Raw genomic sequence first — 14,250 nt, forward strand, 5'->3', positions numbered from 1 at the left:
GACAAATCAGATGGTGTTTAGGATCAGGATACCCCAGGAACAGCTAATTAGCCTCCAACACCCCTGTTAGCTCTGCAGACGTTACACAGGGAAATGGGAGCAGGGTGATATGTGCTCTCCCTGCCCACGGGTGACAGAGCTCAGCACCAAGACGGCCACAAACAGGAGCTGGTGGGGCACAAAGCACCCGTGAAGGAGAGGAGGAACAGCCTGCAGCAGAGCCAGGTTGTGGCGGCTCCGGTGGGTGCCGTGGGGAGGTTTTGCCGTCAGTGAGTGACTGGTATTCAATTTTCCGACGCTGGAACGTTTGCTTTGTTGGCTTGTTCCCTTGGTTACGTGGTATATATTAAGTTCTCCATTTGGCTTCCTTATGCAATTAACTGACGTTCTGTTGCATGGATTTTAGAAACGTAATCAGAGCTAAAGCTTCATGGTCAGACCTGGCTGACCCCGGGGTGCCCAGCTGGAGCAGGCTGCTCCCTGCACACACCACACCAGGGGAGCGCCGACACCGCTCGCTTTCAGGGAGCGATGCAAAACACTGCTCAGCATTGGCAGCCCCAAGATTTGGGGAGCGGTGATACCCCAAACTCACCTGCCTGGCAGCAGGGTGTCTGTCGGGGTTGTGTGTCTGGGTGTCTGTGCCCCAGGCACTCGCCGGCAGCGCCCGCTCACTTGGTGGAGCTGACACACTGCTGGCTCCCTTCGCGGCTCACAGATTGTCAAAGTTTTCTGCACATCCCCATCCTGTAGGTATGTATGTGCTGTTCCTCTGCAGCCGTGGGTGTGCATATGGCTGGCTGTGTGGCAACTGCGTTGAATGCCAAAGCAGAGAGGACAATGTGTGTAGTAGGGAAGGGTGCCAGGAATCCGAGTTGCTGGAAAGCTGGGAAGAGGCGACGCCGCGCCCCACGCACGGGGCTACCAACTGTGGAGACGAGATGAGCCCAGAGGCTGCATCGAGGGAGGCTGTGAGGGCGGCGTGGGCCAGCGAGCCAGCCCTGCTCGGGATTAGTCAGTACAGTAGGATGCGAGGAGGGAAGGACAGCCTGTGACAAAGGGGGAGCCAGTGGTGAGGGAATCAATGTCCCCCTGCCCGTGGCAGCACAGCCCAGGGCTGTGCTGTGGCAGGAGGTGGCACCAGCCACATGTCCCTGTCCCTCTGAAGCTGTTGGGGATCCTGTTGTGGGTTAATCCCACCACTCCCAGTGCTTTTCTGCAGAGGGGTTCTCTTCAAGAGCTGACTAAAGCCTTTCCCAATGTGCTGGTAGGATTAGAGCATCCTGATAGTGGAGTGTCTGGATTTCCTGGCCCTGAACCATGCCCCTGCATGGAGCACATCCAAGGAGGGACAACCCTCTCAGCCCATGTTTCCTGGAGCCCCCATCCCATTTCTCCACTCCAGACTCTCCCCAGTCTCATCCACCCTGAAGCGTGGTAGCCACAACAGGGTGTGGGATTGCTTTGGCCTCACCAGGACTGAAGCAGGCAGGGGATGAGGCTGCATCTATCACCAGCGGCACAGCCCCCTCCCAGATCTGGGCATGCAGAACTGCTCTTCCACCTGCATACCTGATTATTCCCACCTAGAAAAACTCCTGTTTCCTCTTCCTAGCTATAAATAGGACCTCACAGCCACCCTGCTGAGTTTCCTTCCATGGTGTCAGATGATGGCTTTAGCATAAATGATGTTTGGTGTCCTCTCCATCTAACGACACAGCACTGTGGGGTTCTGGAGGATGGCGGGGCTGTGCCTCCACGGGGGCAGATAGCAGGGACCTGGGCAAGCAGAACACAACTGGTGTGCTGGCGCCAGAGGAGACCAAACAAAGCCATGGCAGCTCTGGTTTGGGGTACAGAGAACATACAAAAAGTGGCTCTATGCAATCTACAAGCTGTCAATTAACAATGGGTGTAAAATCCACATGAGGAACCCTGCGTGTTGTCCAGGGGCCACAGGCGGAGCCAGGGCTGGATGATGGAGAGACATTTTCAAGCTGAGCCCCAGGTCCCACCATCTCTGCTATGCCATAGGGACTTGCCCACACCCCATCCCTTCTTGCCTGGAGCGACTCAATTTGTGAGGTTGAGTCCAGTCCCCTCCAAAACTGTTGCTGTTGAGTGTAACAGCTCTGGATGTTCCAATAGCCAATTGCTTTGCAAATCTTGCTAAATTTTAGATGTCGACAGATGTTTATGGCCTGATCCTGATGACCTGGAGTGAAACTGCTGCCTTATTTTCCTGTGCATTTTTGGGTAAAATGGAAGTTTTTGACCTGTACATTTACTATTTCTTATTTTAGAGCCTACATCCCTGCATCCCTTTTGTTTCTAGCCATTACTTTTCCCAGAACCCTGCTTTGACACTCTGGGTATGGAAGATTTTTAAGCGTGGGGCTCAGTGCGGTGTACACCATTGAGACCAGCTACACCAGTTTTTTATATAAGGGCATCACAATGTTTTCCCCTCTTACTGTGCCCCACACTTGCACCTTGTTTCCTTTGCACCCAGCTAATTCGGTAGAAGAAATTATTCTGAATTCTCTGTTAACACAGTCATGCTACTAAAAGATTTTAAAGATATAAGCAGCTAAAGGTGTTTATTATGTTATTATGTACAGACATTTTTTTTTCCTTTAAATGGACCGACCCCCTTTCTTTCCTTCCTGCAGCAGTGAATTCCTGAGGTTAATTACACGCTGCGTAACAAAGGCGTTATTTCTTTTTGTGCCTTTGGTTGTGTTCCTTTTCATGGCTGGAGAAATAAGCTGGGAGAATAAAGGCTTTGCGCTGAAGTGCATTAAAGTCAGTGGGCTTTGGCTCATGCCCAGAAAGAAAAGCAGCACACGGTTTAATTCCAGGGCAGGCTTGAGCAATTGCATTTAAGGTTTTTTTCAGCGGTGATGGCAGAGCTTTTAGGTTGGATTCTTGACATCCAGCTATCAGAGGGGAAAAGCAAATCCCCCTGAGATGGGCACAGAGCTGAAACATGCTGTCTCCCTTTCCCCAGGTGAACGGCAGCGATGGGATGTTCAAATACGAGGAGATCGTCTTGGAAAGGGTAAGTGCTCTTTACTCACTTGCCAACAGCTTTTGCTGCCTCTTCCCACTCACCCTCCCACTGGTGCAGCCCCCATCCCTGTGCCAGATGATGGGGATAGGTTGGTCTCTGCTCCCTGATCTCTCTGGTGGCTTTTGGAGAGGTGTCATGCTTGCCTTCCCTGAACAGCCCCCATGGCATGGGGAGAGGTGAGCTTGCCCCCCCGCCAGAGACCTTTCCAGAAGGAAGGGGGAAGGCGTCTCCCTTGCCTCCCTCATTCACACCCTCGCCCCCACAAACCCGCCAGCGCAGAGCTGGGAGGGGTGAGGCTCTTTGTCACCGTCTTTGCCGGAAAATGGAGATGCAGGGAGCTCTGCTCGTGCAGGTGCACCCCACCCCCCAGCCTTGCACAGGGGACCGATGCCTCCCCACCGGACTCCCTGTCACTCCGGGGTACACAGCACAGGGATGCTAAGCGGCAAGGACAGGTTTTCTAGTAAAGCAGATCACAATGGGGGAAATTTCTGCTCAAGGCTTTTCTTGTCTGTTGGCAACGCAGAGCTGATGGCGTGTGGCTGTGTGGCGTGTAGCTGTGGCTAAAGTCAGCTCCCCCTGCAGATGGGGCTTATCCAGGGGCAAGCCAGCACAGAGCAGGGAGGGCTTTCCCTTGATACCCAGGGATGGAGGGATGGAGAGGGAGTGGGAAAAGCTGGTCCAAGGTTTGCTCAGAGAGGTGGGCACAGCCTTGCTGAGTGGGGATGGCCGGGGTGGGAGGCTGTGCTCCGTGGCACACCTTGCCTCCTCCTCCTCCTCGCTGCCGTGCCGGGTGGCTCGGCCTTGCTGTGTGGCCACCATCACAGGGGAAGACACATCACTCGTTATTCTGTTCCTCTCTGCTTTTAGTCATCTCCCTCCTCCCCTTGGCTCTGCATCACAGAGGTGGGTGGACGGAAGGTTATCTGGGGCTGCTGCCTCACCCACCGCTTCCCCGGCATGCCTGACGAAACCAGCCCAGGGGATGCTTCCTTTTTGGGCTGAGCACTTCTTGCTATGGGCCCAATTTAGAGGCAAAAGCCTTGTTTTCGGGGATTCTTAAGAGCATCCTCTGTCCTCAGCCCACAGCAGGAGCAGGGAGGGGAGCTGGCAGGGTGGCATAGAGGGGCAGCACTCATTACTGCCCCCGTTTCAAAGCCACAGGCAACAATTCCCTCTCCAGCAGTGAGAAACCATGAGGGAATTTCAGTGCTTAGTAGCCTGGGCCAGCATGGACCATACCCAGGGTCCTGCTGGGATCCAACAGCCCTGTCTTAGTGCAGGAGAAGCACCTGGGTGTCTGCAGGTGAGGCTGTCCCCTTGCTGGGGTGTTTTTGGCTCCCAGAGATTACCTCAGTGTACCCAAAACTGCTGCTCTGTCACTGCTATTAATGCTTGTCCTTGTTGTAAAGACAAGGGCAAATGCAACAGCATTTTGGGGGCAATCACTAAGGAAACACCATCTGCAGAGGGACATGGCTTTGGATTTATCCACCACACATGTCTGCAGCAGGAGCTGACCTCGTGTCTCCATCAACCCCAATGCCAGCTAAGAAAGCCCTTGAACTCCATTTTAGGGTTTATAAAAATTAAAAAAGCACCTCACGGACCATTTCCAGGTTTTGTGGCTAGCGTTGAAGCGCACCTTTCTGTAGACAGCCACAATGAATGGCTGGAGGCCATTTTGTACAGTCTCACCTGCCTTTCTGTGGCCAGGCTGGGTGTTCGATGACAGCAGCTTTTTTGAGCTGGGCATAAGGTAACCAGAATCCAGCTTAGAGGAAGGACAGCGGCTTTAGACCTTTCACCATTGAGTGCCTCCTAGTCAAATCCCAGCCAGCAAGAGAGCATCTGGGAGCGCTGTGTAGTGAGAGGCATTGGTGGCTCCAGGAGGTGCTATGTATTACGTCATGAGTGGCATAAAGTCAGAGCAGAGACCTCTGCTTTGCCGCAAGAGCTGACGCTGAGCCTAAATTGCTGGGGAAAAGCAGGAGCCCCAGCCATATGCTGGTGCTGGATGATCCCAGGCAGCCTGAGCTCCAGTGTAGCTCTCCTGGCCACAGGTCCCCCCGCAGGGAACTGCTCCCCATCACCCAATGCAGAGCACGGGGGCCGTGGGCAGACGGGAGAGTGCTTGGTCTGAGCCCGTTTGTGTATGAGAGAGGCGGGCACAATAGGATGTGACTAAGTGTCAGCTCTTCCGCATGAGAAAACAAGGCAAGGAGCCATCTGATTTTCAAGGCAGAGCAAAAAAAGCAGGAATTGTCCACTTGCATCAAGCACAGAGCTGAAAGCAGCGCCTGGGAGTGTGTCACTAATGGGTATCCTGTAAATGGGAGATGCAGCGCAGGGGCCATGGCCACTGGTCCTGAGATGCTGCCAGGTTGGGGTTGGAGACATGGCACATCCCTGTATTTACCCTGGGCAGGCTTCAGCAGGATGAAGCTCAAGCGATGCTCCAAGCACGTCTGGGAGGAAAAGGAAGCAGAACTGGAGACCCTGCTCCATCCTGACAGCCCCCTCCACCCAATCTTGAAAATTTTGGCATCAGCACTGCTGGTCACCAGGTTGGCTCTGTGCTGGAGCTACATTCCGGGGTGCAGAGGGGCAGGGGTGGGATGCTGGTGACTGGCACAAGCCCTGCTGCTCCGTGTGGGCTGCAGCATTGGTGTCTCCTCCTGGGGAGCAGCCAGCAAGGGGAGGTTTTCTCCGCCAAGGACCACCCCCTCTTCCCCCAGCTTCACTGCCTGCCTCAGAGTCTCTCAGTGGAGACGCGGCGGTGAGGGAGGTCCTCGGCGGCTCCCACTCTCCTGCTCCATCTGTTCAGTGCTCTGCGCTGCTGCACCCAGCGCCTCAGCTGATGAGCGCCAGCCTCCCCTCCGGCCGTGCATCCCTCTGCCCCCTGAGCCGGGCACCCTGGGGCGAGACAGATGCTGTAAGGGCTCCTGCACCCCAGGCAGCCACGGCTGGGGGGAAACCGCTTCAGGAGAGCCAGCAGCAAGTGGTTGCCTACGGGGGAAAGACGTGGTGTTTGATTTCCTGCAGGGTAACTCCGGCCTTGGCTTCAGCATAGCGGGAGGAATCGACAACCCCCACATTCCAGATGACCCAGGTATCTTCATCACCAAAATCATCCCCGGGGGAGCGGCAGCTATGGACGGCCGTCTGGGGTGAGTGTACTGGGCGAGGAGAGCAACCCCGTCAGGGTGCCACCTGGGATCTCCCCAGGGACCCTTTAGGCAGCTCCTGCCCTCCTCCCTTTCCATGATCCCTAGCCCCCCCGGCCCCTTCCCCACAGCCAGGTCCCCTCAGTGCAGGGATGCCTGTGGTCCCCTGCCAACACCCTCCCATCTGCAGCCACCCCTCCTCTCCTCCCTGCCCCAGGCTCCATCTCCCATCCTTACCCCTGCAGTATGATCCAGCCTTTCCCCTCATCTCCCATCTCCATGAGGGTCCCTTCGGGGTAGACCCCACTCTTACACCACCAGGGCAGGATCTGGCCAGCTTGAGCAGCTCTCCTTCGCACAAGGGTCTGTGCGGCTGGAGGAGGGCAGCAGAGATGTCCAGAGGAGGGTGGCACAGGCTGGTGGTTCCCCAGGGAGCTCAGGGCCACCCTGTGCCTGCAGGGTGAACGACTGCGTGCTGCGGGTGAACGACGTGGACGTCTCTGAGGTGGTGCACAGCAAAGCCGTGGAGGCCCTGAAGGAAGCGGGCCCTGTGGTGCGGCTCGTGGTGCGCCGCCGGCAGCCCCCGCCAGAGACCATCATGGAGGTCAACCTGATGAAGGGTCCCAAAGGTGAACCCCTCACTCTGCTCGCAAGACTGAGGTGTCCTGCTGCCCCACGGGTTGGTGGGGGGTGTCCCCTAGGTGTGGGATGCCACGAGGTGCAAGGCAGCATCAGGGGGAATGTGGGATGCAAGGTGGCACCGCCATGGTGCAGGATGCTGCAGGGTGACCCAGCAGCATGGGATGCTGTGGGGCACAGGGTGTGGGATAGACCCACGGTGGCTGGGCTGTCTCCATGCAGCAGTGGAGTGGCCCATTGCCTGCTGGGTTTGGGACAGAGTGGGAAGCCCAGTGAGGCAGAGGGGCCATGGTGCCAGACCAGGGGTCTGTCCATGTGTCTGTCCCTCACCTGCCCTCTCACTCCCACTTAGGCTTGGGGTTCAGCATCGCAGGGGGCATCGGGAACCAACACATCCCTGGGGATAACAGCATCTACATCACCAAGATCATCGAGGGAGGCGCTGCCCAGAAGGATGGGCGCCTGCAGATTGGGGACCGGCTGCTTGCGGTAAGCCCCGTGCCCACAGCCAGCCAAGAGGTGAAGCCAGGCAAGCTCTGCTGTGTTGCGGTGCCAATCCTGAACCCCATCACCGCTCGCACCGGCAGCCCCGCACCCATTCCCTGGGATCCCCACTGGGACAGTGCTGTGGGAGGGGCAGGTGCAGCACTGAGCAAACCCATGGAGATGGGCTTTGTCTCTGGAGTTCCTGCAGCACCGACCCTGCAGGAAAGGGCTCCACTCCCACTTGCTGCACTGTCCCTTGCCCTCCTGCCTGCAGCCCCCTCACCCAGCCCCTTCTCTCTGGTAGGTGAATAACACCAACCTGCAGGACGTGCGGCATGAGGAGGCGGTGGCCGCCCTGAAGAACACCTCCGACATGGTGTACCTGAAAGTGGCCAAGCCTGGCAACATCCACCTCAACGACATGTACGCGCCCCCCGACTATGCCAGCAGTACGTACGCCACCAGCCGCTGGCGCGGCAGCCCAGGCACCGCAGGGCTGGAGGGCACAGAGCATGCTGGGGTGGTGGGCAACACTGGGCTGGTTGCCACATCCATGTTGTGGATGGATTTCTGCTCCTGATGCTCTTCTCCTCCCCTGCAGCCTTCTCAGCCTTGGCTGACAACCACATAAGCCATAACTCCAGTCTGGGCTACCTTGGCAGCGTTGAGAGCAAGCCTGCCTACCCCATCCCTCCGCAGGTGACTCCATCACGGTACTCACCCATCCCTCGGCACATGATTGGGGACGACGACTTCACCAGGTAAGTACTGGGCATGAGCATCCCTAATCCCTGCTTCTTTCCTTTCTTCTCTTTCCCTCCATAGCTGCTTGACCTCATCCCCACTGCCAGTGCAGAGCCTTGGCCAGAAGCCTGTTTGTGGGTACCTGGTGCAAATCTTGGGGCCCCTGCAGTGAGCTCCATGCTCACCCTTCCTGAGACCAGCCCTGCTGTGTTGCTCCCTGGCTTGCTGCATCCCCTGCTTCCCCATTCCTGCTTCCCAAGCCTTATACAACTGCAGTTAGCTTCGTTCTCTTACTTGTTTTACAATACCTGGAATACAAGGTGTTCCCTGCCCTTATGGTGCCATCCAGAGCTGGCAGCACCACAGGCCCCCAGGCTGCAGAGTGGAGCTTGTGCTTGGTATCCCCAGAGCCTGAGCTTGGTATCCCCAGAGCCAGGGCTGTAGGGCTCAGGCTGTATTCTTGGGACTGGCAGGTTAGGCTTAGGGATGGCTCTGAACTTAGGAGTGATGTTGCAGGCAGGTTTCAGGGTTGCGTTTGCAGTGGAAGATGTCTTGCCTGGGGTTGTCCCATTCTGTGGGATGCTGGCAGATGCCAGAGCGGGACACTTTGAGTTGCTATGCAGTGTCAGTCCCGCTGTCCTCCCAGAGAGCAGCTGCATTAACCTTAGTCACAGGAATTTATTCCTTCTTGGTGCTCGACCACGGCCAGGTTCCTCTGTGTGCTGTGACCTGTGCAGCACTGGCCTCTGGCAGTCTGCGCCCTGTCTCTCCCGCCTGGTCTTGGCACCAAATATGTGGGTTCTCCAGCCTGCTCCCAGTGCTGCATCCTCACCGGGTGTAGCAACTCTTGTGCTGTCAGGGCACATGGGGATGATACTGCAGGCAGGAGCAGTGCTTTCTGCCATTACATTGCACCACAGAATGGACTGAGTCCCAGCGCTCGGAAAATGCACCATCTGTCTCTCACCAGGGACCCCAGTCCCACCAGGGTGTCCCCTCCTACATGTGCCAACTTCCTTATTTTCGGACCAGAAAGTGGAGCAGCCCGGACCAGCACAGTGATGTCTCGGCAGTGGCTCAGCGGTGGCTTGGCGTTGGCTCTGGTGCAGCACGTGCCGGTGGCCGCTAGAGGATGGTGCTGCCTTGCGGAGGGCCCCGCTGCAGAAAGGCTGACACCGGCTGTGTCACTGTCCCCAGCCACAATCCCCTACTTCCCACCAGACTGGCAGTCTGCAGCAGGCTCAACACCTGCCTTATCCATCCCAGGATACGTGCGTCACTGACCCCCTCCAGTGGCTTCATCGCCATGAATCTGTGGACTCGTGCATCAGCAGGATTGTGCACTGGGACCAGTGTAGTCCAAATGCATCTTACTGGTGTGGGAAAAGGCAGTGACTCCCCTGAAAAAGCAGCTGTCTCCCAGGAGTCTCCTGCCAGCCATTCCCTGGGAGAAGCAGAGGTCCTGGCCTGGATCCAGTATCAAGCCTCTTCCCTTCCCATGGGCGCAAGTGCTGCTGCAGATGTGGACGTGGCTCCAGTGACCCTTGTGTCCTGCAGCACCCAGGACCTGAGCATCTGTCTTCCAGTGAGCTCCACCACTGCAACCCAGACCCAGCACAGCCCCACAGGATCCCAGCAGTCGCTCTGGGCCGAGGTCCCAGTGTTAACGCTGCAACATCCAGCGTGGAATCCGCCTGCAAGATCCATGTCCTGTCTCCTGGGATGAGGATGGAAGTGGAGAAAGCATGTCATGACTGAGACCTGGCATGTACCTGTCTGGGGCTTTATTTCCTCTCCTTGGTTCCTGGAGTGTCTCTCTACCTTCCACCAAACCATCTGGTCCTCGTGGTTGCTGGGGATGCTTCCCACCAGGCCAAGTTGGGGTGGTGGTTCCTGCACTGCTTGGGCAGCAGTGAAACCCAAGGGGGAGAGCAAGTTCATCAGCTGGTTGGAGGCAGAGTTTGCAGACCCAAAAATCTGACTTATTTATTTCCCTGGGAGAGCTCTAGCCCCACGCGTAGTTATGCTGCAGAGGGACTGATGGCTGCAGCCATCTCTGCCCCCTCACAGCTGCCCCTGAGCCAAGCACTGGTGGCATCCTGGGGACTTGGGGTTGAGCCTCTTTTGACGCCAGCGCCATTTCCATGGTCTTTCCCTGGTCTCCTCCTGGTCTCAGGGCATCCCAGCCCTACGCTACTGTCCAGCCAAGTCCTGAACCCCACTTAGCTCAGATCTTGAACTCATCCAGAGGCTATAAGGATGAAGCAGGTATTTACTGGAGGTCACAAAGTAGATTCTACCTCTGCCCCATCAGAAATGTGTAGCTGGAGTTACAACTCTGCTGTACCCCTGCTTTTGAAGGCAAGGGGCTGTGATGGTGCACAGTGTGTGTGGAGATGCAGACACCGGGAGCCAGGCTGGGAATTTACCCTCGCTTGGGTGCTCCCCCCAGTTGGGGCTGTGCTGTGTGTGCTTGCAGGGGCAGGAAGGAGTTAAGTCTGTAGGGTCTAGCAGAGTGAAGGCTGCGTCCTTTCAGCGCTTCCATAAAAAACCCTGTGTGTGGATCGGGGAAGTAGCCGGCCCTGCAGCCGGCAAGAGGCAGACACAGGCAGTGCGCGGCAGCCGTGGCAGGGAGCATTCAGAATATTGCTGCCCCTTGCACCTCCCAGCTGGCACCGCCAACAGAGCCTGCCACGCCACAATGTTCACCGTCAATGTCTCGTCATCCATGTCCTACAGGGGACAGCCATCCCTGTCCCCTTCCAAGCAGCGGCCAGGCCACAGGAGCAAGTGTGACCAGAGGTAGGGGACCACAATGCTGCTGTGCCCGGGGGGAGGCGCGGGGACAGGGACAGGAGCTGGGGAAGAGCCGGGAGCGTCAGGCTGTGCTGAACCTGGGGTCTGAGCAGGCCAGAAGCCCACCAAGGCATTCTTGCACTTCTGTCTGTCTGTCTCCTGCTCTTATTGCTCCTTATAAGGTGGTTGCCTGAAGCTAAGTGACATTCAGCCCATCAGAACTCCCCCATGGGGAAGGATGGTGAGAAATTTTTCCTGGGGTGCTGTCAGGTGTCTCTGGATTTACATCCTGCTGCCTGCATCCATGAAAGCATCAAAACCTTCCCCCATCTGCCCAGGTGATGGCAGGGATGCTCTAGCCTGCCCTGGGGGCTGAAAAATATATTTTCTTGCAATACTGTCCTGGGAGCATGCTGCCAGGCTACAGGGCTTCATGCTGGCTGCTCAGCAAAACTTTATTCCCTTGGGTCCCTGCTCTGCTCATGCTGCCTGAGCCCCACTCCTTCCTGACTGTCACAGGCTGGGCCAGCCCCCCGAATGCCCCAGGGTCCCCTTAGTATTGCAGGCATTTTAGGGTCCACCGCACATGCCCTCAGCCAGTGCTGTGCCTGGTGCCCCAGTATCTCTCCTACCGTGTCCCGGAGATCTCCCTCTGCTCCCCAGCAGGCGCAGGGGCTGATCAGATTGCTGAGCTCACTGGCAGATCCTCAGACCTTGTGGTACACCCTGGAGTGCCAGGATCCAGCCGATCACCACAGTGGACATGCTGATGGTCCCCAGTGTTGTGTTGGCTGACAATCACCACCAGCTTGTGCTAATTGTCTGGCGTCATTTATTCCTTCTTATTTTAATCCAGTGCTTGAGCTGAGAGCTGCCCTTGTTCCCATCAGACTTGGTTTTTCTTCCCAGATGAAAACTGACGCAGGATTTTTGCAATGCCAGGCAGTCTTTCTGCCTTTGCCTGCCTATTGTTTGAGCTGCAAAAGAATTAAGTCATCATCAAAAAATGTAGGGCTTCTGTTGAGCCGCGCAGGGCCTGTGGTGTGGGGTTGCAGGCACACTTGCCATGCTGCACGGGTGCAGAGGGGCTTCATCCCCCTCTCTCAGCATGGCTGTGCTGTCCTCGATGTCCAGGCTCACAGAATCCGATGCCACCTCAGAGTCCAGTGTTTCTATGTGTGATTTCATGGCAAATGCTCTGTTTCTGTCTGTTCTCTGTCTCATGTCACTTGTGCGACTGCCTGCACCTCTCCTGATTTATCAGCCTCTTTGGTACCAAGGGCTGAGTCACATCAGGTCATGCTCAGGCTGACTCCAGCCCCACCAGTGTGCCAGGAGGCCCAGTCACGACCAACCCCATCACCATCTTTGCTGCTCCTCACCTTGATGTCTCCCTGTCCCCTGTCTGTCCTTCCAGGGAGCCCCGGAAAATCATCCTACACAAAGGCTCCACCGGCCTGGGCTTCAACATCGTTGGGGGGGAAGATGGCGAGGGGATCTTCGTGTCCTTCATCCTGGCCGGAGGCCCTGCCGACCTGAGCGGGGAGCTGCGGAGAGGAGACCGCATCCTCTCGGTGAGTTGGTGGGGCTGCCCACTGCCCCTCCAGAGCCTCCCACAGCGCCAGGCGGGTTCTCGCAGGTCACCTGTCCCCTGGACCTGAGACACGGTTCGGCAGGGTCCATCCCCAGTGCTGGTGTGGACATGGCTGCTGGGTGTACCTTATAAGAAGTGGCTTCAGGGAACTGGGGCTGTTTAGCCTGGAGAAAAGGAGGCTGAGGGGAGACCTTATCACTGTCTGCAACTGCCTGACAGGAGGTTGTAGCATGGAGGATGTTGGTCTCTTCTCCCAAGTAAGCAATAGGACAAGAGGAAATGGCCTCAAGTTGTGCCAGGGGTGGCTTAGATTGGATATTAGGAAAAAATTCTTCACGGACAGGGTTGTCAGGCATTGGAACAGGCTGTCCAGGGCAGTGATGGAGTCACCATCCCTGGAGGGGGTTTAAAAGGCATTTAGACAAGGTTCTTAGGGACATGGGTTAGTGCTAGAGTTAGGTTATGGTTGCACTCGATGATGCTGAGGGTCTCCTCCAACCGAAACGATTCTATAAATGGAGCAGCAGCCTGCCTGGGATCTGACCCGCGGTAGAGCAGGGGCTGCCCAGCTCCTTTCCCGGCAGCTGGGTGTAGGGCACCCCTGGTGCCCAGGCCGGCTGGGTGCAGGTACCAGAGATGCCAGTACTAGAGGTGGTACCAGGAGCACAGGGGCTGGGTGACGAGGCACTTGAGAGTGTGGTACCGCGGGCACCGGTACAGGGGCGGGGGCAGCAGTGATAGCGCTGCCGAGGGCTGGGGCACAGGGCAGACCAGGTCCGTGCGAGCCCCGGTCGGTCCGGTCCAGTGGAGCCGCTCTGTCCCGGCAGGTGAATGGCGTGAACCTCCGCAATGCTACTCACGAGCAGGCGGCAGCGGCGCTGAAGCGGGCGGGGCAGACGGTGACCATCATCGCGCAGTACCGGCCCGAAGGTACTGGCGCCGGCAACCGGGAACGGCCACCGGGAACGGGGGGCGGTGTCGTGGACGGGGGCGGGGACGGGGCGTTGCATGCAGATGGTGGGCGGGGCGTCTGCTGGCACGCGATCGGGAGGCCGGGGCGGGGGGCGGCCTGCGAGGCGCCGATTGGCGCGGGGCGGGGCTCGGGGGGATGTGTGGGCGCCGATTGGTCTGCGTGGCGGGGGGGCGGGGCGGTGGCGTCCCGCCGGCGGTGCCTGCGCGGCTTTGTGTGCGGGCCGGGCGGCTCCGGGGCAGCTGCCGGGGGCGCCGCCGCCCCCCACCGGTGTACAGGTGAGCGGGACTCTGCCGACCTCGCCCGCGCCTCCCCGGCTCTGCGGCTGGCCCGGCGACACGGCCTGGGCCGCCCTCTTCGGGCCTGGGCCGGCTCGGGGCCTCGCCGCGAAGGGGTCGTCTCCGGTTGGAGGCGGGGCGGGGGAGGGTGTCTGTTTACCGGAGGGCGTCGCCGCGAGGTCCCACTCCGTGGGGTTCCGTGGGCCGTGCTGTGTGGCCTAGGACCGAGGGAGTGCTCCGGCCAGGTTCATGAGTGGTGCGGCTGCCCCTCGTCCTGGGCGGGCGGCTCCCTCCCCCCACCCGCACGGTGGGCTCCGGGAGTGCCCCTGCGGCCACCGGGCCGGCAGGGCTGGAACCGGCGCCTCGCTGCTGGGCGGAGGCTCATCCCCGACTCCGAGCATCCCGCCTGCCCCAGCGACTGCCTTTCGTTAGGGCTGGCCTTTAATGCCCTCGGCAGAGGTGTCGGAGACCGGTGGTCCCGCGTGGGCTGGCCGAGTCCTGCG

At 58.2% G+C, this 14,250-nt stretch overlaps 1 protein-coding gene across 13 annotated transcripts in view; it reads left to right on the top strand.

Annotated features, from left to right (window-relative positions):
* The window catches only part of DLG3 (discs large MAGUK scaffold protein 3), a 79,940-nt gene that overhangs the window by 44,556 nt on the left and 21,134 nt on the right, over positions 1-14,250 (top strand). For 11 of the 13 annotated variants that reach the window (XM_065077697.1, XM_065077698.1, XM_065077699.1 and 8 more), the window contains 8 exons: positions 3,011-3,061; positions 6,119-6,243; positions 6,700-6,869; positions 7,232-7,368; positions 7,670-7,814; positions 7,967-8,126; positions 12,323-12,479; positions 13,327-13,429. In XM_065077697.1, the coding sequence (XP_064933769.1) occupies positions 3,011-3,061; positions 6,119-6,243; positions 6,700-6,869; positions 7,232-7,368; positions 7,670-7,814; positions 7,967-8,126; positions 12,323-12,479; positions 13,327-13,429 (1,048 nt within the window). Of the gene's footprint in view, positions 1-3,010; positions 3,062-5,849; positions 6,009-6,118; positions 6,244-6,699; positions 6,870-7,231; positions 7,369-7,669; positions 7,815-7,966; positions 8,127-12,322; positions 12,480-13,326; positions 13,430-13,602; positions 13,748-14,250 lie in introns of those variants that run through there. The other 2 variants (XM_065077709.1, XM_065077710.1) reach the window with 2 other exon arrangements.

Source organism: Columba livia, chromosome 12 (genome assembly GCF_036013475.1).
Source record: "Columba livia isolate bColLiv1 breed racing homer chromosome 12, bColLiv1.pat.W.v2, whole genome shotgun sequence".
Taxonomy (NCBI): Eukaryota; Metazoa; Chordata; class Aves; order Columbiformes; family Columbidae; genus Columba; species Columba livia.